Consider the following 26514-nt stretch of genomic DNA (forward strand, 5'->3'; position numbering starts at 1 on the left):
GTAAATGTTTAGAGGGGTGGGGTGAGGAAAGGCATGAGGTAAGTCAGCAATGTTGCAACAAAAATTTCCTTTAGTTTTATAGTAGTGGGAGCAATGAAAATCACTCAGTACTATTTATTTGGAGAAATAACTATCTTGGTATTTCTTTTGAGGGTCTATCTCAGTTTCCATCTAATCCTTGTCTTTTTGAGAAAGATTCCCCCTTGGGAGGATACAGGAAAAAAGGGAAGAAGATTAGAGGTAGGGGAAAAAACACTTGGAAATAATAATTGTTAGTGATATGGTCAGACAGAGCTAGAGTCAAAGAAATGAAAAGAGAACAATGCTGGGAAAATTACTTGAGAGAACACATAAAGCAGATTAATTTAATTTGCCCATTAATCCTTACTGACCGTACATTTGAGCGTATTACAGAGCATAAAGGACGAGAGGTCTGTTTACCATCTCTTTTCTCTCTCTTCTCTTTTCCTGGTAGACTTAAGAAACCAAAAGGCATGAGCCAAGCTAAAACTTTGCATTTACTTAAACAATTGAGTTTACTTGTATAGACAGATTGAAGCTCAAGAATAGAGAATGAATCATGTAAGCATTTGTATCTTATCTGTATCTCCTGCCACAGAGTAGCTTTGTAAAGCTTTAGGTTTAGGGTGACATATGGTGAAGGACTCACCAAAAAGGTCATTGTATTTCTTCTCTAGAAAACCTTAGATTCTCTGCAGCCCACAAAGGCATTCTGAATTAAAGCAAGATTCTCAGAGTGTGGTACTTTATTTCCCAAAGACCATGATCATCTTAAATTTCAAAAGAAAATGAAAGAAAGACCAAAGAAGGAAGGATCAAATTATTTTAAATGTATGATTAATTTCCTCACCTTGATCAGGCAATTCCTTAAGAACTCCCCTTCTTATCAGCTCCTCTCTACTTTGTCTTGTAGAAATCTTCCTTTCTAATACTTTTAAAAAGAATAAGCACAAGTAAGAATCAAGTCATTGCTTAAAATAATTATGAAAAACATTTCAAGTAGAATCGAGCATATTCATTCTGTTGACTTGAGGCTCAAACCCCAGTTTTTCTGGTTGCCTAGCAAACCACGTGATTGGAATCCACATAATTAGGACAGGGCAAATAACCCTAGCCCAAGACCTGAAGCTCAGCCACTGAGCCTCGTCTTCCAAATAACAGAATGTGGCCACGAATCCAGACACATTATCTCATATCAACTATGGAGCACCAAGGCTACTTCTCACTCGGAAATACCCCTTTCTTTAGTAACGATGCATTCTAAAACACAGGCATCTGTGAATGATGAATGTGCAATGTATGAATGCGCTTATATGGAAAATAAACTTTCAGTAGACACTCAGGTAACTCATCTGAACCCCAGACAGAAGGGACTACTTTTCTAGTGTTTTCTTTCTCACATCATCTATTACAAAAGTCCAACATTTCTGTAATTCTTTTCCCTGCCATACTCACAAGTTCTAGAGTGTTCTGGTGTATCCCCTGACAAATCCCAAGTCTTGGGAGGATGGAGTTAATTCATGTTTTCATAGTATGTAAAGGAATGGGAAACTCAGCACTGACTCTTCTTCTGGAAGAAAGTAAATTCCTGGTACAATTTCAGAGTTTAGGAGTTTAGGAGCTCAGGGTGGGACTTCAGTAGTATTCACCTTGTATGTCTATAATATTAGTTCCTAAACCCTACATGTCTATATGACCACTAGTTCCATTCCCCCCTTTCAAGGGTCATACCATCTTCTAATCCTTTGAGCCAACATTCCTCAAAGTGCGTTTGCCAATCTCTATTCCCTCTGGATGTCCTGTTCAAGAAAGCACCTTGACACCTAAAACAGGGCCAGAGAAGAGATCTACCTAGGGCTCTTTGGGGAAAAGGAAAGGTACATTGGTGGAGAGTGGGTATGCACAGTGGGACTAGATTCTGACCCCCCCCCCACTAATATTCCTACCCTTGGCTTCATAATTTGCAAATCCTAAAGTCACCCTGGACAACATAATTTCAAGACCTAAATGAAACCCCATTGCCCCAAGCCACACCCTCACACATACTGAGAACGTGTTTTTTGGGGGGGTGCTCCAGGTGGCCTGATGCTAGGACACTGGGTGGGGGAGGGAGGGACGTGCCTTAGACCAGCAGCTGTGTATTAAGCGATGACATGAGCCCCAGAATAGCAACACTTAGTCTCTTAAAGAAATTGGATTTTTTCCCCTTTCCGATAACTAGGAATTATGTATCTTGGTTGCCAGAAAAGTCAGAGAAAAGCTTGATATTTACCATAGATTTCATATAATTCATGGATGAAATCTGTTTCCTCCTTCTTAGCAAGTGACCTGACTTCATTTATATTTTATGTATAGCATATGTGTACTCTTTGTTCTAAGTTTTGTCCAACTTTTTTTTTTTGGTTAGACTCAGAATGTAAACAAACAAGAAAATGAATAAATGAGTAAGTGAATGAAAGGTCAAAAAAATGATACTGAACATCTCATTGGTTCACTTGGAGACACACACAGAAACCCCACGCCCCTTTAGGTCACTCACCCAGCCCCACTCTCCACCACCCCTTGCAGACGCAAGTGACAACAGCTCACTGAAATGTTGGCGATTTCAACAGACAAAGTTACCTGGGTATGGGGGGCCAGCAGGAGCTGTTCTTTTATGGGAGCTCTTTTATGTAAAAAGAGTACTGTTGCTTAAAGGCAGCTCCAACGTGTTCAGCTTTGTCAAAGAGGAGAGAACCCCGGTCAGCACAGGAAGCCAAACAAGAGCACCCACAACGCCACCGGGGCACTGCGGAGATTGTGTGAGGGGTTCAGTAGGACCCATTCACACCTGACTGGGCCTCCAGCGGGAGCAGGCCTCTGAGACCTCTCACAGCGGGATCTCAGCCCCTACTCCTGGGGCTGGGCCCAGAGACCCCCAGCTGTGCTGCACTAAGCTTGAGGCTGCAGGCACCACTGGGCACAGGACGAGCCCACATCCTGGGAAACGGAAGGCACTGCCTATTCAGAACACAGTCATTGTGGCCGTCTGCCCCTGGCTCTTAGGAAACAGAGCTTCTAATTGTTTGCTCCTCCGGTAAAGTGGCCCAAAACACAAAATAGTTGTCAGAAGTCTTGGATGCTAGCTCCAGAGCTTCCACGGCCAGTTGTGTGATGCTGGGAACTCTTCAAGTTCCAAGGCCCCTGACCCATTATCTGTAAATCGAGGGATGAGATTCAATGGCCGCTAAAGGACAGGTGGTCCAGCTCAAATAGTGGGTGATCCTGGATCACTAATCAAGGCCACTCTGTAATCTCTGCTTTGGGCACCTTTTAAAAGCTTTCATATTTGAACTTAAAAAAAAAAAAAATCATCAGAGAGCCCGAAAATATCCCCTTGTTTCTGCCTTTCCGTTATGGATCCCAGAGGATGCTTTAGTTTAGTGTTAAGTTTTCTGTTGCTTTAATTCTAACTTAATCTCAGCTAAAAATCCCTCCTCTTTCTTCCATGTAAATACTGGAGCTAGACCTCGGCAGCTTGGCTTCCTGCCAAGAATCAAACTCCACTGCTTTGTTCTCTTGCTCTACCTCCTATAAAGGGGCCCTGATAGGAAAATGCCTTTGGCTATTTGTTTGGTCTTTGGCTGAGGGCATTTTTAACACATAATGCAGATATCTGTGTCCTGGGCCAAGGAGAACAAACTACAGGCAACTAAGCACGGAAGGTATTTTGTCAAGGCACCAAGTTCCAACCACCGTACTCCCAGAACAAGTATCTCACTCTTCATCTTTTAAAATATGTGCCTCATGTTTACAGAGTGTCTGTGTGTTTGCAGAACACATTCACTGGACACTTTTTCATGGGCTCAGAAGTGTCTTGCATTGGAATGAATCCACGAGGTCATTCTAGTCCAACATACCACACAAAGCAGGAGCCCTTTCAGGAACATTCCTGAGATGTGCTCACCTGCCTGAAGACATTCGGAGGCAGGAGGGTCCCTTTGTGGCACAGCCCCCCTCCAGTTCTCCATTGCCCTCACTTTTAGGAAGGAATACCTCACCAGGAGCCAAAATCGCACTCCCGCCCTGTAACTTCAGCCCATTCGTCAAGCCCACGCTCCCCACAGCTCTAGACTCGAGCCAGTCGTCTGTGAGTGGAAAACAGCAAGAGTGACTCTGGGTCCACTGAGAGCAAAGTGGGTCATGGAAGCCTCCTAGAATCTGATCCCAAGTATCCACCAGCTGCTCTTCGACTCTGAAGCTCACACTCATCTGCTCAACAACAGCAGTAATGCTGGGGCGGGGGGGCGCGGTTCTCACTCACAGCTGTAGCATACCCAGAATCCTGCTGGGGAAGAGACTTAGCAGGACACAGATCACTGAATGTAATAGTTGGGCTTCTCCATGAAAAGTATTGTTGCCAGTTGAGTAAATGCCTCATGGTTACTCAGTTTTATCCTAATTGAAAAAGCATGTGTGATTTTTACCGCAAGGCCAAGCAAAACCATGATTTCTTTTTTTTATAGAGTTGATTTACATTATTGTATTAGTTTCAAGTGTACAACATAGTGATTCAATATTTTTATGGATTATACTCCATTTAAAGCTATTACAAAACCGGCTATATTTCCCTGTGCTGTACAATATATTCTTATTGCTTATTTCTTTTATGTGTAGTAGTTTCTATCTCAATCCTCTACTCCTATCTTGCCCCTCCTCCCTTCCCTCTCCCCACCGGTAACCACTAGTTTGTTCTCTATTTCTGTGATCTGTTTCTGTGTTGTTATGTTCATTCGTTTTATTTTTTAGATCCCACATATAAGTGATAACATACAGTACTTGTCTTTCTCTGTCTGACTTATTTCACTAAGTATAATAACCTCTAGGTCCATCGACATTGCTGCAAATGGCAGTGTTTCCTTCTTTTTATGGCTGAGGAATATTCCATTGTAAATATATACCACATCTTCTTTATCCATTCATCTGCTGATGGACACTTCGGTTGCTTCCATATCTTAGCTATTGTAAGTAATGCTACTATGAACATTGGGGTGCATGTATCTTTTCGAATTAGTGTTTTTGTTTTCTTTGGATATATTCCCAGGAGTGGAATTGCTGATTATATGGTAGTTCTATTTTTAGTTTTTTGAGGAATCTCCCTACTCTTTTTCACAGTGGCTGCACCAATTTACATTCCCACCAAGAGTGGAAGAGGGTTCCCTTTTCTCTACATCCTTGCCAGTATTTCTTTGTGCAGAACCATGATTTCTGTTTTACTCCCCACTTTGGGTGAATTAAAGTTCTGACAGTTCAATCCTGATTACAACAGTTCATGTTCTCTCCAAGTGAAGGAAGCACTGTGTTCCATTTTCCCGACTTCATACCTATACTCTGGTTTTTCAAGTATTTGAAAAGGACCACTCTTCCAAAAACTTCCAATGGCTGTCCATCTCACACTGAATAACATCTCAACTCCTTGCCATGGTCCCTAAGATGCCCCACCCCCTACTCCAGGATGGCCCTCCCCCAACCTGATCGACTCCTAACCACTCCCTCCTGGCTCTCTCCGCTCCAGCCCCTCCAGCCCCTGCTGCTTCTCACCTGAGGCAAACTCCTGCCTGGTGGCCTCTGGCCTTACTGGGATGTGATTTTTCAGACCCCCACAGGGCTCATTCCATCACTTCCTGCTCATTCCCTCACTTCCTTCAAGTCTTTGCTCAAAGGTCACCTTATTAGAAGTCCCTTCCCTGTATACCTGATGGAGAATAGCTTGCTCCTTTTCCGATCTTTATCCTTCTTAACCTGCAAACTGTGTCCTGACCTCCGACATGGGATCTACTAACTTTGTGTAAGTGTAGTCTCCATGAGAACCAAAACTCTGTTTCATTGACTGCTGTATCCCCAACAGTGCTTTCTTTGCAGGTTGTTGGCACTCAGAAAAAAAAAAAGTGTATTTGTTGAAAACAATGGATTAAAAGAAATAGGCTAAACAAAAGAAAATAGGCTAACCATGGTCTTATTTTCTGCCCCTTCCCCACCTCCAGGGTAGGAGAGAGCAAGCGAGACCTGTGGCAAAACCGTAAGAACAAGAGTCTTCAGTCTTCTCCCAACTTGACTGCTTGGCTGGGCCAGCCCAAGGGAAAATCCTCAGCTCTGTCCTATGGCTCATCTGAAAAAGTCCCTGTATGCTCTGAAGAAGGGAGGTCACAGTGTGTAGAGGACAGACACCAGCCAACTAGCAGGGTGTAGCACACGATTGGACTCATCATAAATTATAAGTGATTTATGATGTCCTTCTGGGCACGGAGCCTGCATTCAGGAGAGGAGGCTGGGGCACATGCCGCCAGCTCCTTTCTGTGGATGCATGGCCAAGATTTTATATTACTCTGGAAGTATCTGTGAGAGTAAATCTTGCAGTCCACAAGCCACTTGTGTTTTCTTTTGGCAGGGAAAGAGAGCCCTAATTCTCAATTCTAACACCGTTTAATGTCGGAACAAAATAGAAGAGCAAATAGGAGACCATTAAATAAGCGGACCATGTTATCTCCTTGGTTCTGAGTCCTGAATGGCCTTACTGTGAAACAGAGACAGAAACAGAGACCTGCTTGTCTTGCGTGGAAAGTGTTCTATAAGAGCCTGGCTTTGCTTTACCTCTCCCTCAGTAGTCATTACAGAAAACAGAATGTCAAGAAATGGTCTCCTTTTTAAAAGACCCTTCACTAGGGCTTAGCTAAATCATTTAAAGAACTACAATCACCAAAATGCCACCCAACAGGACATTTGCAAAAACCTTCCAAAACATCTCAAGAATGTAAGGCAGAGAAATAAAGCCAACAGCTCCATCTCAAAACACTCAGGGGTCTGGCCATTTTCTTGTTTATCCACGCCACTCCCCCTACTCACAAATCCTACAGACTCCTGAACAAGTCCAACTCCTCACAGCAGCAGCCAACCTTTACAACTGGTCCCAAAGAACCATTCTTCCCCTCACTTCTTTTTTCACCTCACTTTTGCAAAAGCCCAATGTTAAAGTCAACCTTTACTTCTTGCCATTTCCTAAACACTTCCTGCACTTCCTCTGCTACATTCCTTTGTTTCTTGCTGCTAGAATCAAGCTGTTTCCCTCTCCCTCTACAGTGAAATCCTGCTAGAATTTTAAGTCCTCTTCAAACAGCGCCCCCTGCATGGCGATCTCACTATTCAGGCTGGTAGAATCCATAATAACTCTCTATGCTCCTAAAGCACTTTTTCTTTTTTTTTTTTTTTAACTGAAGTATAGTTGATTTACAATGTTGTGTTAGTTTTGGGTATACAGCAAAGTGATTCAGATATATATATTCTTTTCCAGATTCTTTTCCATTATAGGTATTACGAAATATTGAATACTGTTCCCTGTGCTATACAGTAAGTCTTGTTGTTTATCTGTTTTACATATAGTAGTGTACATCTGTTAATCCCCTAATTTGTCCCCCCGCTTCCCCTATGGTAACCATGTTTATTTTCTAACTAGAGCACTTTTATTTTTAAATTTTATTTGTTTATTTGGCTGCGCCGGATGTTTGTTGTGGCACACAGGATCTTCATTGTGGTGTGTGGGATCTTTAGTTGCAGCATGTGGGATCATTCAGTTGCAGCACGTGAACTCTTAGTTGCGGCATGTGGGATCTAGCTCCCTGATCAGGGATTGAACCTGGGCCCCCTGCATTGGGAGTGCAGAGTCTTAGCCACTGGACCACCAGGGAAGTCCCTAGAGCACTTTTTTGAAAATAATTTATTTATTTTTGGCTGCATTGGGTTTTCACTGCTATGCGCGGGCTTTCTCTGGTTGCGGCGAGCAGGGGCTACTCTCTGTTGCGGTGCACAGTCTTCTCATTGTGGTGGTTTCTCTTGTTGCAAAGCATGGGCTCTAGGTGCATGGGCTTCAGTAGTTGTGGCACGCAGGCTCACTAATTGTGGCTCACAGGCTCTAGAGCACAGGCTCAGTAGTTGTGGCGCACGGGCTTAGTTGCTCCACGCCATGTGGGATCTTCCTGGACCAGGGCTTGAACCCGTGTCCCCTGCATTGGCAGGCACATTCCTAACCACTGCGCCACCAGGGAAGTCCCTAGAGCACTTTTAAATAACCTCTCTGTGCCTCTACTTTCTCATTTACAAAATGAAATAACAGCTGCTACTTTCTGGTTCTTCTGGAGATTAAATGAGTTAAAACAAATAAATGTTAGACTAGCCTAGAATCTAGAAAGCACTGAATAAATGTTAGCTATTACTATTATTGCTGTTATAGCACTTACTATTTTTTTATTGCTACATGGATACATAGTTGCACATTCACATGACTCTAGTCTAAGCTCTATGAGGTATGTCTTGTGTATCATTTCATCTCCATGATGCTAGAAATGATACACTGCAGAGTAGATACTGTGCAGTTTTGTTTTGTTTTTGCAGGGAGGTAGGGGAGGCATGTCTAGTACCCTTTTCTACCTTTTCTATTTATCTTAGAAACAGCCCTCATGATATTTAGCCTTTGAGGAACCATCCTCCGCCTCTCTGAGTCCATGTTACCTGTGTGAGGCTAACCCCAACCCTGGGCTCCAGGGCTCCCAGGCTTATCCAGTCAAAGCCCAGTACCTTCCTGGCGTTGGTGACTGGATCAGAGAGGGGCTGTGTCTGAGTTGTACCAATGAGACCCAGGCCCAAGAATTTTGGTAACAGCAGGAAAAGTAGGCGTTTTCTTTCTTCTGGATCTGTAAAACTAGCTGAAGAGGAGCCTAGGGCGGCTAGTAATCAGTCACTTTGCCTCCGTAAAAGGAGAGCCTAAATTAAAAAAAAAAAAGCCAGTACAGAGGAATACAGGCTCAAAAAGGAGGCAGATTTCTAATCTTAGCTTCTAAGGACCTGGATCAAACCATGCCTGAAGGTTGTGTGCCCCTGGGCTTCTCAGTTATGTGAACCAATAAATTCCCTGTTGCTATTCATCAGCAGTGAAAAGCTCTGACTCATCAAAAAAGATGTTAAGTAGATGCTTTTTAACACTAAATTTTCTTACAGCAGAGCCCAAAGAGTCTCTAGGTTTTCAAGGCAGAAATATGAAAGAAGAACTACACAGACCCTCTTTTTACCCCTCATAGCCTTAAAAAAGAGGAAGATGTCTACAATCCCTTCCTCCTCTTGGGAAATCAGTGACACAACTTCCTCCAAAAACCTGACAGTAATCATCTGTTTATCTGGTGCTTAGATAGCTTTTTTTTTTTTTTTTGCAGTACGCGGGCCTCTCACTGTTGTGGCCTCTCCCGTTGCGGAGCACAGGCTCCGGACGCGCAGGCTCAGCGGCCATGGCTCATGGGCCCAGCCGCTCCTCGGCATGTGGGATCTTCCCGGACTGGGGCACGAACCCGTGTCCCCTGCATCGGCAGGCGGACTCTCAACCACTGCGCCACCAGGGAAGCCCAGAAAACCTTTTTAAAGTTAATTTTTGTTGGGCAATTTTTAGATGGTAGTACATTCTCATATTTCAAATTATAAAAGAATACAGTAGAAAATCTCACTTTCTCTCTGTCCCCCACTGGCTCTTACCCTGTACCCCACCTATTCAAATTGAAACTCACCCTTACTCCACAAGCAAATAACCATTTTTATTAGTGCCTTATGTATCCTCCCAGACTTCCTTAGGCATATTCAAATGCTCATTTTAATTTTTCCCTTTTTTACATAAAAGGTCGGATGTTTTAAAACTGTTCAGGGGCTTCCCTTGTGGCACAGTGGTTGAGAGTCCGCCTGCCGATGCAGGGATTACGGGTTCGTGCCCTGGTCCAGGAAGATCCCACCACATGCCGCGGAGCGGCTGGGCCCGTGAGCCATGGCCGCTGAGCCTGCGCGTCCGGCGCCTGTGCTCTGCAACGGGAGAGGCCACAACAGTGAGAGGCCCGCGTACCTCAAAAAAAAAAAAAAGAACCCACCTGCCACTTCAGGGGACACGGGTTCGAGCCCCGGTGTGGGAAGATCCTTCATGCCACGAAGCAACTAAGCCCGTGTGCCACAACTACTGAGTCTGTGCTCCAGAGCCCACAAACCACAACTACTGTGCCTGAGTGCCACAACTACTGAAGCCCACGTGCCTAGAGCCCGTGCTCCACAGCAAGAGAAGCCACCGCAATGAGAAGCCCGTGCACCGCAACGAAGAGCAGTCCCGGGTCCTCGCAAATAGAGAAACCTGTGTGCTGCAACGAAGACCCAATGCAGCCAAAAATAAATAAATTTATTAAAAACAAAAAGAAATCGATTAAAAAAACTGTTCAGCATCATACTTTTTCATTGAACAGTGTATGTAATACTTCTAAAATTTCAGGTGACAGAAAAAGTTGAGATGGGAGGAGAGAAGAGGTGATCGATCGCCTTTGCCTTGTGCAAACAGCAGAGCAGCAGCTGAAGTCACTTCTGTTCCCAGAGAGGACAAGCTGGGAACAGCCATGGCAAATCCATCCAAAGGGACTCATGGGTTTTATTGCCAGGGGATAAAGGTTCAGGATTAGAACAATGAAGTCCCCGATCCCAGATGGGCCAGGAAGTACAAGTGATCTCAGGAGAGTAATTAGAGGCCAGGAATTGTGAGCTACGTGAAACACCGCTTGTCCTTCCTCCTTCCAGGCTGACTCACCTAAGCTCATGAGAGGCACAAAGGCACTAGACAGGTGCCCTGGGGGTTCATCCTGTTTGATGGAAAGTCTGTGTGCTTCCATGGCTTGTCTCTTCACATTCAAAGACAGTAAACCCAAAACAGGGTGAAGACCACAAAAGGCACAGATGTTTGAAATAAAGACAATGATAATCATCCTTCGAGAAATTAGCTTCTAACTTCCCACTGATAGGCAAGAGAAGTGAATCTCAGCTCTGAATGGTAAAGAGGTTTTTTTTTAAGCTAGAAGATCATAAACAATACCCATTAGAGAAGAAGCTTCTAGAGAGCCTGGACTTCTTTGATACCCTTCCCCATCTACTCTAGGACAATCGTATCCATTTCAGGGACTCAGCCATGTTGATTGAAATGGGATAATATCTTGTCTTAACACTCATCAGGCAGCCAGCTGACAAGCCAAGAGTGGATATGAAAGAGACCTTAGTAATACTAAACTATCTCAAATTAAGATATTCCCCTTCCTTTCAATATTAAATTCTATTGTCCAGGATTACAGGCATGTGAAATTTAGGTCAATTTTTTAAAGGGGGTTACTATAATCTTTAACAGCCTGCTTTCTTTTTAAATTAAAGTGTAATTGATGTACAACATTATATTAATTTCAGGTGTTTAGCACCTATTTTATTTAGTTAGCCTATGAACAATACGTATTAAAATATTACCATCTCTAACTGATAGGTGTGAGTCACCAGTCTAAGTAAGAAGACCCAGTAGGCATCCCCCCAAGTCCATGTTCACTACTTCCATATACGTATCTAATCAGACCAGGTTTCTCCAGATGATTAAATAGTTTGTGCTCTTGAGCATTTTAAACGTTCCCCTCTTCTACCTACCATCTTGCCTACACAACAGAATGTACAGTATTTATAAAGAACATTATTTCTCCGGCAACACTTGTCCATGCCTAGACTAAACCTAGCTTCCTGCCTGAGTCTGCAGTGAGAGGACCAAGAGTAACTTCACTAAAACTTTTATTTTCCAAGGCAAAATACCAAAAAATGTTTGGTGTTTGGGAAGAAGTTCCTTTTCATTGTAACTGGAACTATAATGTTCAAAGTTTGATAGCAGTGCTAACTTTACACTTTGATATAATGCTCCCCTTCAGTACTTTCCCTTTCCATTCTGTTTCTAAATTTCTGATTATGACGGTGATATCAGGTGATTTCAATTCTTCTTAAACATGGAAAAAGCTAGAATATAGAAGTATATATTCTAGCCCTTTAAAAAACACATCTTGAGTTCAAATCCAGAGCTTGCAACTTGCAGGTGATCACAGGCAAGCTCTTCAACTTCATGCCTTAGTTTCTGCATATGAAAACAGAGGTAGCAAAACATGACCTAGATGGACATTAGAACGATTAAAACGTCTTGTAAAGTGTTCGACACAAAGTAGGCACCCCATCAATATTAGGTATTTTTCTCCCCTACTTTCCATTTCTCCTTATACATATCTATATCCCTTTGACAATATTCTACTGAGATTTTTACCTGATATGCTTATTGATCTAGAAGGCAGCACAGTACAGGGGTTAAGAATGAAGACTCAAGCCAGGCTTCTGAGGTTCAAATACAGGCTATGCTACTCACAAGCCCTGGAGCCTAGGGCAAGTTTTTTAACTTTTCTGTGCCTTAATTTATCCATTAGTGAAACGGGGATTATAATAGCAACCTACCCATAGAGTAACTGGGAAGACTTCAAACATTTAATATAGCATCTGGCACACAGTAAAAACTCAACAAGAGTTAGTTATCATTATTATTAATATCTATATACCTTGCTCCTATTTTAAGTTTAATCACAAAAAAAACTTCAAATGAGAAACAGAAATAAAAATTAATTTACTTTTGTTTAAAAAAATGCTTTTCATATGCTGCACATGTAGCAAATTATACAAATTATTCAAAGGGAACTTTTTTTTGTTGTTTTTGGCCACGCTATGCAGCTTGAGGGATCTTAGTTGCCTGACCAGGGATTGAACCCGTGTCCTCAGCAATGAAAGCGCAGACCTAACCACTTGACCGCCAGGGAATTTCCTAAGGGAACATTTTTCATACCTCATGGGGTAGTAACTAAATTTAACTCTTTAGCACTGAACTGAGAAACAACAAGCAAGGACTACATAATGCCAGCAACATGTTAACATCAGATTTAAATAGAAGATTTTTAGTTCATGTCGCTAATGTTTTGCACATGATTCACTTAAGGTCTTTTTAAAAGACAAATTATAGGGGTTGAGGAGGAGAGGAAATGGGGAATTATTGTTTAATGGGTAGAGTTTAATTTTTGCAAGATGAAAAGTTCTGGAGATCTGTTGCACAACAATGTAAATATACTTGACACTACTGAACTGTACACTTAAAAATGGTTAAGGTGGTAAATTTTATGTTATGTGTTTTCTACCACAATTTTAAAAATAAATTAAATTGTAAGATACTTTTGGACTACATTAAGGCTGACAGCCATATGTCTAAGATGAAGAACAGATCAGAAGGAATTTTCAAAGAATTTTAACTACATTGATGTATTATGTGTTCACTAACTGCTTTCCAGTATCCAATCTTCTCTCCACCCATGCTTTTTATTCTCTTGTATTTCTCACATAGTCTCTCATGCCGTATCTTATAATAGGTACTAAGTAAACACTTATACTTTCAAATAAAGAAAAATTTAAGAGTATCCATTTCAAAACCGAAAGAGTCTGGATTTGGGAAAGCAGCTGAAGAAAACTCAGGACAAAAAAATGTTATAAGCCTAGATGAGCAAACTCCTTTCACTTAACAAAAGAAATACGAATTAACCTATAATTTATATTCCAAGTGGGAAACGAATCAGGAAAATATATATGCCAAAAAACAGTCATTTTCCAGGACTTAGCCCTTAGTGATAAAGACCGGATTCATATCATAAGATTAAAAAAAACAAAACAAAACCACAAAGGGAAATAATATGAAAAGGAAATAAAATGATGGACTTTCCTGACATGGGTTCTCTGACCCAGGCCAGAAGTTCTGTGGTACCTTTAAAAGTTTAAAAGTGGCACCACTCCCAAGGAAAATGAAATTAGGAACTTATCCACCCAAGTAAGGCATATAAGCAATCAGATTCTCTTTTAAAACAATACAAAGTTACTATGTCTCATCCCAATGGAAGCCTTTTTTATTAAAAAATCGATGGAATCATTGCTCCTTTCCTCCACATTTCCCTTAGGAAGTAAATGTGGCAAAGAAAAAAAGAAGCATAAGTTAACAATTCTACATTTCATTCTAGTGGGTTTGATTCTTTTTAAAATGTCATTTATAATCAGAAATCAGCAAAATCTGATTATTAGGTATCATGGATGGCATCCATGACACGTTTGAGAATGTTTTCATAGAATGCTCAGTGAAAATGCCTTGCTTATCTGAGCTCACTTGTCCTATAAAAACCTAAATTCCCCCTGGGAAAGGCTAGAGGCCTCAGATCCTAGTCAGCTCTGTGGCTCAGCAAATTTAAACCTAGAGCTCAGCTTGGATTCAGTAAACACTATCACATTTTCTAGAATGTACAGGAAACAAGGGAGTCTCCTCAACTCCATTTAGAAGTAAGATTTTATGGTTTGCATTTACATATAGAAGGTGGGTCAAGATGGTTTGGTCATTCATTGTGCAGCTGGCTATTTTAAACCCATCATGGAAGGTTTTCATATTTATGAAACCACTAATTTTAATTACCACAAACATACAAAAAGTTAGCACTCACAGTATATTGCTCTTTCCCATAAATGGGTTTTACCTCTAAAACAGACCTATAATGAATAATAAATGCTCCATAAGTTAAAAGGTGGGGCCATAATGATTCTTCCAATCCACCTATGAGTAAGAAGACTGAACTAAGAAAAGATCCATTCTACTGGGAGAAAAAAAATGAAGAGGAACACTTAGTCTCCTTCACATTTAATGCATAGAGGAAATTTGTTTTAATACCATCATATATCTTTAGGAAAACAGAATAAAAGGATTTCAAGAAAGTATTATGGTAAGATTACTATATATTATCTCTTATTCACAGAATTTCTAACACTCATTTGGTCTGATTAGCTTCAGTTATAAAATACGTAAGTACATAAGTGGTTGAACTAAAACACAACACCTGCCCCACCTCCATTTTGTGTCCGTGATGCCCGCACACTGACCTTTAAAAGGCTTGTACCATACAGAGCACACAGTTACAGTTACGTAAGTAAATGGACCCTCAACGTGTCCATTAAATTTCGTGAAATATTTATTTTGTCTATTTTGGCTTTTCAAGACTCCATAAGGCTCTTAAGTTCTCAATGATATGAACATGAAGTCAGAACTGAAAACAGCTATAGCCTTTTCCCTCCAAAATTCTAGCATTTTCCAAATCACAAACATCTACTTCCCAATGTCCCATACTGGGATAGGATAAGGTCCATCTTATTAATTAATGAAAGAGCTTTTCATTAATTAATTCATTCAACAAACACTTACTGAATGCTTAGCATAAGCCATACACTATTCCAGTTGCTTGGGATTTTACCAGCAAAGAAGACAAAAATCCCTATCTTCATGGAATTTATAATCTAGTGGAAAATGGGGCCAGATAACAAACAGTAGAAATAATAAATGTTAGAAGATAAAATGTGCTATGGAAAACAAAAAGAGTACGGCAGAAGAGTGCCAAGAGTGCCAGGGGACCTATTTTACACCCACCAGGATGGCAATAAGACAGATAGATAATAGCAAATACTGCCCAGAGTATGGAGAAACTGGAACCCTCATACACTGCTGCTGGGAATGTAAAATGATGCAGTTGCTTGGGAAAACAGTCTTGGCAGTTCCTCAAAATGTTAAACATTGAATTATCATATGACTCAGCAATTCCATGTCTAGTTATATAACCAAGAGAAGTGAAAACATGCATCCACTTAAAAACTTATACACAAACGTTCACAGCAGCATTATTCATAATAGCCAATAATAGAAACAATTCAAATGTTCATCAGCTGGTGAACAGCTAAAGTGTGGTTTATTCATACAATGGAATACTATTTGATAATAAAAAGAAATTAAGTCTTGATACATGTCACAACATGGACGAACCTTGAAAACATTATGCTAAGTGAAAGGAGCCAGTCACAAAGACCACATATTTATTACATGATTCCATTTTCATGAACATCAGGAATAGGCAAACCTATAGAGACAGAAAATAGAGCTGGGGGTTTGGGAGGAAAATGCGGAGTGACTCCTAATGGAATGGGGTTTCTTTTTAGGATGATGACAGTGTTTAAAGTTGATTGTGGTGATGGTTGCATAGCTGTGACTATTACTTAAGGGATAACCTTTACTACTTAAAACCACTGCATTAAATGGGTGAATTGCATGGTATATGAGTTGTATCTTAACAAAGCTGTTAAAAAAAGAGTGCCGGGGCTTCCCTGGTGGCGCAGTGGTTGAGAGTCCGCCTGCCGATGCAGGGGACACGGGTTCATACCCCGGTCCGGGAGGATCCCACATGCCGCGGAGCGGCCGGGCCTGTGAGCCATGGCCGCTGAGCCTGCGCGTCCGGACCCTGTGCTCCGCAACGGGAGACGCCACAACGGTGGGAGGCCTGCGTACCGCAAAAAAACAAAAAAAAAAAAGCAAAAACAAAACAAAACAAAAAAAGAGTGCTGGGGGATAGAAAGATTCAATATAGGAAGATCAAGGTGGATCTCACTGAGAAGTTAGAATGTGAACATGGATTTCAATAAAGGAGAGGAGGTAGTTGGTTAACCATAAAGAAATTTGAAGAGCCTCGCTTTGTTTTCCATTTCAAAGCACCAGAGGTCCTATCAAAACTCACCCAAGATAAAAGAGGTAACCTGAATAGTCCTATAGCTGTTAAAGAAATAAATTTGCAGTTTAAAATCTTTTTTTTTTTTAAATCTTTTTTTCTCCCCGTTCACCACTCCTATTTACTATCATACTGGAAGCCCTAGCTAGTGCAAAAGGGTGAGAAATGAAATGAAAGGCAGAGATATTGGAAAGGAAAAATGAAACCATCCCTATTTACAGATGATATAATTATCTACATTAAAAAATCATAAGGAATTTTACTACACTCAATAAGTAAGTTTAACAAGGTAGCAGGATACAATTGTATTTCTATAAACTAGCAATGAACAATTGGAAAAAAATTTTTTTAATATATGTCATTTACAGTAGTTTTTTTAAAAAAGAACAGGAAAGAAATACTTAGGAATAAACTTAATACTGTTTTCTAAAAACTTCTAAGCACAACTGAAAGAAACAGATGAGCTAACTAAATGGAGAGACATATCAGTTCATAGATTAGAAGATTCAACATAGTAAAGATATCAGTTCTACCTAAACTGCAATATAGATTTAATGTAATTCCAATAAAAATTTCAGTAGGAAATTTTGAGAATATAAACAAGCTGATTGTGAAATTTATCTGAAAAAGCAAAGAAACTAGATTAGTTAAAACAATTTTGAAAATGAAGAATAAAGTTGGAGAAATCACAGTACCTAACTTTCAGGCCTATAAAGCTACAGTCATCAAGACAGCATGACATTGGTGAAGGAATAGATACATAGATTAAGAGCACAAGTAGTCCAGAAATAGACCCACACAAATGTAGGTCTTAATTTTTGATAAAGACTATGTGGCCAATTAATTTTTGACAAAGCTGTAAAGGCAGTTCAATGGAGAAAGAATAGCTTTTTCAACAAATGCTCTTGAAAGTTTTTGTTTTTTCCTGCACATGAATGTTCACAACAGCTTTATTTGTAATAAAAGTTCTTATACATGATACCAAAAGCATGATCCTAAAAGAAAGAAGTGATAAACTGTACCTCATCAACAGGATGACTTTTGCTCTATAAATGACACTGTTACGGAATGGAAAGGCAAGCTACAGTCTGGCAGAAAATATCTTTAATAACATATCTAACAGAGGCAGCATACATATCTGGACCATATAAAGTACTCTCAAAACTCAACATTAAGGAAACAACTCAATAAACATTGTCCAGAAGACTTGAACACACCCTTACCAAAGAAGAGTATAGGGAAGAAAATATGCTTATTGGTTTTTTAATGATGAAAAGGCAATTTAATGGAGAAAGGATGGTCTTTTCAAAAAATGGTATTGAAAAAACTAGATACTTATATGCAAGAAATGAACTTTGACCTAAACCTTATACCTTACATAAAAAATAACATATAACTGATCAGGGGAATTCCCTAGCTGTCCAGTGGGTAGGACTCTCTGCTTTCACGGCTGAGGACCTGGGTTCAATCTCTGGTGGGAGAACTAAGATCCCACAAGCCACGTGGCAGGGCCAAAAAAACCCCCAGAAAACTAATCATAGATCTAAATGTAACACACTAAACTATAAAACTTTTAGAAGAAATTATAGGAGAAAATTTTTGTGGCCTGGGGTTAGGCAAAGACACCACCTACAGACGGGGAGAAAATATTTCAAATCACATATCTGACAAAGAACTTGTATCCAGAATATATAAAGAACCCTCAAAATGCAACAATAAGAAAACAATCAACCCAATTACAAAACAGGCAAAATACTTAAACAGAAACTTTACCAAAGAGGATATATGGACAGCAGATAAGCACATGAAAAGAAATTGATCATAATTAGCCATTAGGGAAATACAAATTAAAACCATGACAAAATTCTACTACATATCTTCTAGAATGGCTAAAATAAAAAATAATGACAGCACATCCATGTTCACAGTAGCACCACTCACAAGAGCCAAGAGGTGGAAGCAACCCAAGTGTCCACTGACTGATGAATGGATAAACAAAATGTGGTATGTATGCAATGAAATACGACGCAGTCTTAAAAAAGAGGGAAATGCTGTCACATGCTTTAGCATGAATAAACTTTGAGGATATTATGCTAAATGAAATAAAAGTCATAAAAAGACAACTTCCGTATGGTTCCACTTATATGAAGTATCTAATGTAGTCAAATTCATAGATACAGAAAGTAGAATGGTGATCACCAGGCACTGGGGAGAGGGGGTAAAGGGGGATTGTTTAATAGGTATAGAATTACAGTTCTATAAAACGAAAAGTTCTGGAGATTTGTTTTATAACAATGTAAATATATTTTACTACTGAACGATACACATTCCAAAAAATGGTTAAGATTGGGCTTCCCTGGTGGCGCAGTGGTTGAGAGTCCACCTGCCGATGCAGGGGACACGGGTTCGTGCCCCGGTCCAGGAAGATCCCACATGCCGCAGAGCAGCTGGGCCCGTGAGCCATGGCCGCTGAGCCTGTGCTCCGCAACGGGAGAGGTGACAACAGTGAGAGGCCCGTGTACCGCAAAAAAAATAAATAAATAAAAAATGGTTAAGACTGTAAAATTTATGATATGTTTTCATCACAATAAAAAATTGATAATGATAATACTAAGTGCTGACAAGGATGTGGAACAACTGGAACTTTCTGACACTGCTGGGAGGAATGCACAACTCTGGAAAATAGTTTGGTAATTGCTTATAAAGTTAAAAATGCATTTAACATATGACCCAAAAATCTACTCCTACATATTTTCCCTAGAGAAATGAAAACTTTTGTTCACACGAAAACCTTTACATGAATGTCAACAGCAGCTCTACTCATAATTACCTCAAAGTGGAAAAAATCCAGATGTTCTTCAACAGGTGGACAAATAAATAAACTATGGTACAGTCATACCAAAGAATACTACCTAACAATCACAAGGAATAACTGATATATGTAACAACCTGGATGAACCTCAGAGGTGCTAAGCTAAGTGAAAGGAGCCAGTCTCAAAAGATTTCATGCTGAATGATTGCAAGTTTAATGACATACTTGAAACAACAAAATGATGGTGAAGAAAAACAGAGCAGGTGCTGCCAGAGGTTAGGAGTTCAGGGGGTGGGTGGAGAGGAGGTAGGGCAGGACCATAAAAGGACAGCCCAAGCGAGATTTTGGGAGTGATGGAACTGTGATATATGCTGATTATGGTGGCAGTTACTCAAAACTATACATGTATTAAAATTCATAGAACTGTACACACATACATACACATACACACACGCACATACAATAAACAAACAGAAAAAACACAAGAGTGGTGAATGACCATGAAAATGACCTCTTTTGATGAAGTCCTGATCACAAATGCAGTGACAGAGTATGAACTAGCTGGTGGTTCCTTTGTATGTCTGCCTCTCACATAAGCCAACCACAGCCACTTCTAAGAAAATCTCGGGAGTCCACCAGCGTAGTTGTCAGGAAGAATAAGAATATCTTCCTGCTGACTATAGGCTTATTGACCCAAGACCACAGTCCAAAAGAGAGGCAAGGCAGGGAGAAGTTTTGGAAAAATCAAAATCCTATTTGTGTTTTCTGAAAGGGCTATGGTTTGACATTGCAAGCCCAGACCACTGCTCAGTGAAAAGCTTCATTCCTAGGGGCCCGGTTTGCTGGGGAAAGTTTACAGGAAATGTTTCCAAAAGGAGCTGCCAAAAAACTGACTACAGGTAACCTCAAGACCCAGGGGTCTGGACTGCAGAAACCATTCCAGTGATCTCTTGGCTGTGACCTTTGCTTTTCTTCCTTGGAGAGGAGCCATCAATGGGTGAGCTATAAATACAAGCAATTTTCACATAAGGGAAAGTAAAGGACTTGGGGAACATCTCCCCTTGCTTTGGAAAAGGTGAACGCCATCTAGAAGGAAAGGAAAAATAATACGGTTAAGGAAGATACAAAGAGAAATGTTTTGAGGAAGAAAACAGGAATCAAAACAGCAGTTGAGAGGTTGAGAGGAAGAAAACGTTAACACAAAGGAGAGGGGAAAAGCTGATGAGCTGTGTGGATCTGGAGAGACAGAGGAGAACAGTGGGACCAGACACATCAAAGCAAAGAGCCAAGGACAAAGTTCATGAGCCTGGGAATTTTCCCTTTTTGTCAGCTCTTGGACTCCCAGTGCATAGAACAGATCTGGGCTCACAGTAGGAGATCAGCGACTATTTGCTGTACAAATGAACAAGAAGGGAGACTGGTGAGAGCTGGTAGGAAGAGTCCAACGGTAATCACTGAGGAGCTCGCACTGATACGCATGGCCCGCCTGGCCCACCAGAAGGAAGGCTGGCTTTTTGTAATGTTTTTTAGGGACTTCCCTGGAGTACCAGTGGCTAAGATTCCACACTCCCAATGCAGGGGCCCCTGGTTTGATCCCTGGTCAGGGAACAAGATCCCACATGCTGCAACTAAGAGTTCACATGCCACAACTAAAGATCCCACACACAGCAACGAGGATCCCGCCTGCCGCAACTAAGACCTGATGCAGCTAAATAAATAAAGAAATTTTTTTTTAAAAAGAATTGCTTTAAACAAATGTGTTTTTTAGGACATGAAGAAGGGCATGCCAAGATGTCACAAACCCTCCTCTATTGATTTTTTAAAAACAGGAATAATTGTCTTCCCTAGAAGCAATCAGAAGCCCCATCCAGTCAGAAGTTCTGAGGAAGAAACAGGAAGGTGTGGAAGGCTGGGTGTGTTTTTCTTCTCTTCTGGCTGAAGATATGATATGCAAAGACTGGACAAAGACTGCGAACAGCCATTTGAGTTGATGGTGTCAGAGACAAAGGCTGATTTTTCTGGACCATAACATCCATACAATAATGCCAGGCCTGGCAAGACTATGGAAGTGATATGGAAGTGATATGCTGGGCGAAGACTGACTGAATTGGCCTACTGAAGTTGAATGAGGGAGGAAGGAAAAAAAACCAGATAATAGCATAAAATCAGGTATCATGGAGGATAGCAGAGAAGACAGAAAAAAACAGCAGTGAAGAATTCCAGTGCTTTCAGAGCAAACAGAATCCAAGAAGTGTGGGCACAATATGAATGGGCGCAGAAACAGAAGAGGAGTAATAAAAAAAGGCACGTGGGGTGTCAGCACAAGAAAGTAACTTTTGAGACATGGTGGGACAGGATTCTGGATGACTCAAAGGAGACAGATCAGATACAAAAGGGAGGTCTAACATCAGGAGGGAGCATACCTCGCCAGACACTATCCTATTTTTATATGGGGTTGAAACAGATCACCCAGGATCTGGGTGATGTTTTTCTATATACAGAACATTAAATGAGCAGAAATGTAATATGGACTATTAATGGGGGATTTTCAATTCCCTAGACATTTATAAGACACTTAATGCCTACTGAAAAATTCTTACCATTTTAATAACAAGATGAATTCTTATTCTGGACATTGATTCTAAATATTAAAAATGTGATTGGTAAAGTGCAATAATAAGAATTTGGGGGAAAGTCACTATGTTATCTTGGCATGAAAATAGCCAAGACTGAGAAGTACGGCCAGACTCACAAGCTCAATAAAAACTAACTGAATAATCTAGACAATTTAGTATGATGAGAAACTCTAAACTGAAAATAGATCAAGGGGATGAAAGAACTTTAAAACAAGATGGGAGGACCATCATGTACCAATGCGATTAGGAGATAGATACATAGGTAGGTAGATAGATAGACAGACAGGTAGATAGATAGATTAGTACCAGGGGATAGTTAGAAAACCTGGAGAGAATTTGTTTCAGGTCAATATAAAAGAAAACTTCCTCAATAATGAGAGCTAGGAATTAGGAGCTCAGGAAGAAGCTGAATGACTGTATCTTATCAGGCTTGCAGGAGACAAAAGGTATTCCTGCCCTGGAGACAGACCTAGATGATTGGTTAGGTCCTTTGCAACCCTGAAATTCTCAATTTCAACTGAAAACTCAGAAGATGTTTTGCCACAGTAACAATAAACAATGTTTGGCTGTATTTGGAGGAATGAGTCTTAACAGTACCAGGCTTCAGGTGTATCATGGATTAAACTGAATTTTGTAAATTAACATGGGAATTTACTCATCATTCCTTGTAATCTAACCAAGAGGTATGGGGACACTATTAACATGTAAGTTAAGGACTGTCTGAACACTGAGGCAATAATGCATTGTTTCAACTTATAAAGGCGTTCTTTGTAGAACCTGAAACTTGGATCCACAAAAAACATCAACATATGAGGTATTCTAAACTTGGACTCCATGAAGCTAGCTTTCTGATCATCTGTCAGAAGCTGGCTCTTAGATTTGAATTTAAGAAAGGAAGCCATAATGAAACATTAGTATTACAGAGTTAAATCCCTTTCCTGGATTGCTGCTCCTCTTTTAGCAGAACTGTAGAGAAAAATTACGATTTTTTTCAGAGCCATGGTGCCAACAACTGATATCAAGATTAGCAACCAGGACTTCCCCAGTGGTCCAGTGGCTAAGACTCTGTGCTCCCCATGGAGGCTAAACAATAAGTTACTAAATAACCAAGAGATCACTGAAAAAATCAAAGCGGAAATCAAAATATACCTAGACACAAATGACAACGAAACACGATGATCCAAAACCTGTGGGATGCAGCAGAAGCATTTCTAAGAGGGAAGGTTATAGCAGTACAATCCTACCTCAAGAAACAAGAAATTTTTTTTTTTTTTGCCACCCCACATGGCTTGTGGGATCTTGGTTCATGAGCCAGGGGTCAGGCCAAAGCTCCTATGGTGGAATCTCTGAGTCCGAACCACTGGACTAACAGAGAACCTCAGACCCCAGGGAATATTCATCCGAGTGAGGTCTCATGGAGGTCCTCATCTCAGCACCAAGACCCAGCTCTACCCAACAGCCTACAAACTCCAGTGTTGGAAGCCTCAGGACAAACAACCAGTAAGACAGGAAGACAACCACACTCATAAAAAACAAACAAACAAAATCCGATGGCAAAAAAATATGTCACAGATGAAGGAGCAAGGTAAAAACCTACAAGACCAAATAAATGAAGAGGAAATAGGCAATCTACCTGAAAAAGAATTCAGAGGGATGATAGTAAAGGTGATCCAGAATCTTGGAAATAGAATGGAGGCACAGACTGAGAAAATACAAGAAATGTTTAACAAAGATCCAGAAGAACTAAAGAACAGAGATGAACAATACAATAACTGAAATGAAAAATACACTAGAAGGAATCACTAACAGAATAAATGAGGCAGAAGAACGAATAAGTGAGCTGGAAGACAAAATGGTGGAAATAACTGCCAAGGAGCAGAATAAAGAAGAAGGAATGAAAAGAATTCAAGACAGTCTCAGAGACCTCTGGGGCAACACTAAACGCATGAACATTCGAACTATAGGGGTCCCAGAAGAAGAAGAGAAAAAGAAAGGGTCTGGGAAAATATTTGAAGAGATTATAGTCAAAAACTTCCCCAGGGGCTTCCCTGGTGGCACAGTGGTTGAGAATCTGCCTGCTAATGCAGGGGACACGGGTTCGAGCCCTGGTCTGGGAGGATCCCACATGCCATGGAGCAACTAGGCCCGTGAGCCACAACTACTGAGCCTGCGCGTCTGGAGTCTGTGCTCTGCAACAAGAGAGGCCGCGATAGTGAGAGGCCCGCGCACCGCAATGAAGAGTGGCCCCCGCTTGCCACAACTAGAGAAAGCCCTTGCACAGAAATGAAAACCCAACACAGCAAAAATAAATTAATTAATAAACTCCTATCCCCAACATCTTCTTTAAAAAAAAAAAAAACTTCCCTAACATGGGAAACAAAACAGTCACCCAAGTCCAGGAAGCACAGAGAGTCCAATACAGGATAAATCCCAGGAAAAACACACCACGACACATATTAATCAAACTAACAAAAATTAAATTCAAAGAAAAATATTAAAGCAGCAAGGAAAAAAACAAAATATAACATACAAAGGAATCCCCATAAGGTTATCAGCTGATTTTTCAGCAGAAACCCTGCAGGCCAGAAGGGAGTGGCAGGATATACTTAAAGTGATGAAAGAGAAACCTACAACCAAGATTACTCTACCCAGCAAGGATCTCATTCAGATTTGATGGAGAAATCAAAAGCTTTTCAGACAATCAAAAGCTAAGAGAATTCAGTACCACCAAACCAGCTTCACAAGTGCTAAAGAAACTTCTCTAGGTGGGAAACACAAGAGAAGAAAAAGATCCACAAAAACAAACCCAAAACAATTAAGAAAACGGTAATAGGAACATATATGTAGATAATAACCTTGAATGTAAATGGATTAGATGCCCCAACCAAAAGACACAGACTGGCTGAATGGATACAAAAACAAGACCCATATATATGCTGTGTATAAGAGACCCACTTCAGACCTAGGGACACATACGGACTGAAAGTGAAGGGATGGAAAAAGATATTCCATGCAAATGGAAATCATAAGAAAGCTGGAGTAGCAACACTCATGTCAGATAAAATAGACTTTAAAATAAAGACTGTTATGAGAGATAAGGAGGGACACTACATAATGATCAAGGGATCAATCCAAGAAGAAGATATAACAATTGTAAATATTTATGCACCCAACATAGGAGCACCTCAATACATAAGGCAACTGCTAACAGCTATAAAAGAGGAAATCGACAGCAACACAATAATAGTAGGGGACTTTAACACGCCATTTACACCAGTGGACAGATCATCCAAACAGAAAATAAATAAGGAAACACATGCTTTAAATGACACAACAGACCAGATAGATTTATACTTATAGAACATTCCACCCAAAAGTGGTAGAATACACTTTCTTCTCAAGGGCACACAGAACATTCTCCAGGATAGATCACATCTTGGGTCACAAATCAAGCCTCAGAAAATTTAAGAAAATTGAAATCGTACCAAGCATCTTTTCTGACCACAATGCTATGAGATTGGAGATCAATTACAGGAAAAACACTGTAAAAAACACAAAAACAGGGCTTCCCTGGTGGCTCAGTTATTGAGAGTCCGCCTGTCGATGCAGGAGACACGGGCTCGTGCCCCGGTCTGGGAAGATCCCACATGCCACGGAGTGGCTGGGCCTGTGAGCCATGGCCGCTGAGCCTGCGGGTCTGGAGCCTGTACTCCACAATGGGAGAGGCCACAACAGTGAGAGGCCTGTGTACTGCAAAAACAAAAAAAAAAACAAAAAAAACCCAAAACTTCCAACAAACACAAGTCCAGGACCAGATGGCTTCACAGGTGAATTCTAGCAAACATTTAGAGAAGAGCTAACACCCATCCTTCTCAAACTCTTCCAAAAAACTTTAGAAGGGGAAACACTCCCAAATTCATTCTACGAAACCACCGTCACCCTGGTACCAAAACCAGAACAAGGTATCACAAAAAAAGAAAATTATAGGCCAATATTACTGATGAACATAGATGCAAAGATTCTGAACAAAATACTAGCAAACAGAATCCAACAACACATTAAAAAGGATCATATACCACGATCAAGTGGGATTTATCCCAGGGATGCAAGGATTCTTCAGTAGATGCAAATCAATCAACGTGATACACCACATTAACAAATTAAGGAATAAAAACCATATGATCATCTCAATAGATGCAGAAAAAGCATTTGACAAAATTCAAACCCATTTATGATAAAAATTCTACAGAAAATGGGCATAGAGAGAACCTACCTCAACATAATAAAGGCCATATTGATAAACCCACAGCAAACATCATACTCAGTTGTGAAACACTGAAAGTCTTTCCTCTAAGATCAGGAACAAGACAAGGATGTCCACTCTCGCCACTATTATTCAACATAGTTTTGGAAGTCCTAGCCACAGCAATCAGAGAAGAAAAAGAAATAAAAGGAATCCAAATCGGAAAAGAAGTAAAACTGTTACTGTTTCCTGATGACATCATACTATATATAGATAATCCTAAAGATGCCA

The 26514-nt window shown here is 40.5% G+C and overlaps 1 protein-coding gene across 1 annotated transcript in view; it reads right to left on the reverse strand.

Moving 5' to 3' along the window:
• Positions 1-26514, reverse strand: part of PHACTR2 (phosphatase and actin regulator 2) — a 130870-nt gene that overhangs the window by 56998 nt on the left and 47358 nt on the right. The window contains exon 3 of the mRNA XM_060029862.1: positions 872-952. Within this exon, the coding sequence (XP_059885845.1) occupies positions 872-952 (81 nt within the window). The remainder of the gene's footprint in view (positions 1-871; positions 953-26514) is intronic.

Source organism: Delphinus delphis, chromosome 14, assembly GCF_949987515.2.
Source record: "Delphinus delphis chromosome 14, mDelDel1.2, whole genome shotgun sequence".
NCBI lineage: Eukaryota > Metazoa > Chordata > Mammalia > Artiodactyla > Delphinidae > Delphinus > Delphinus delphis.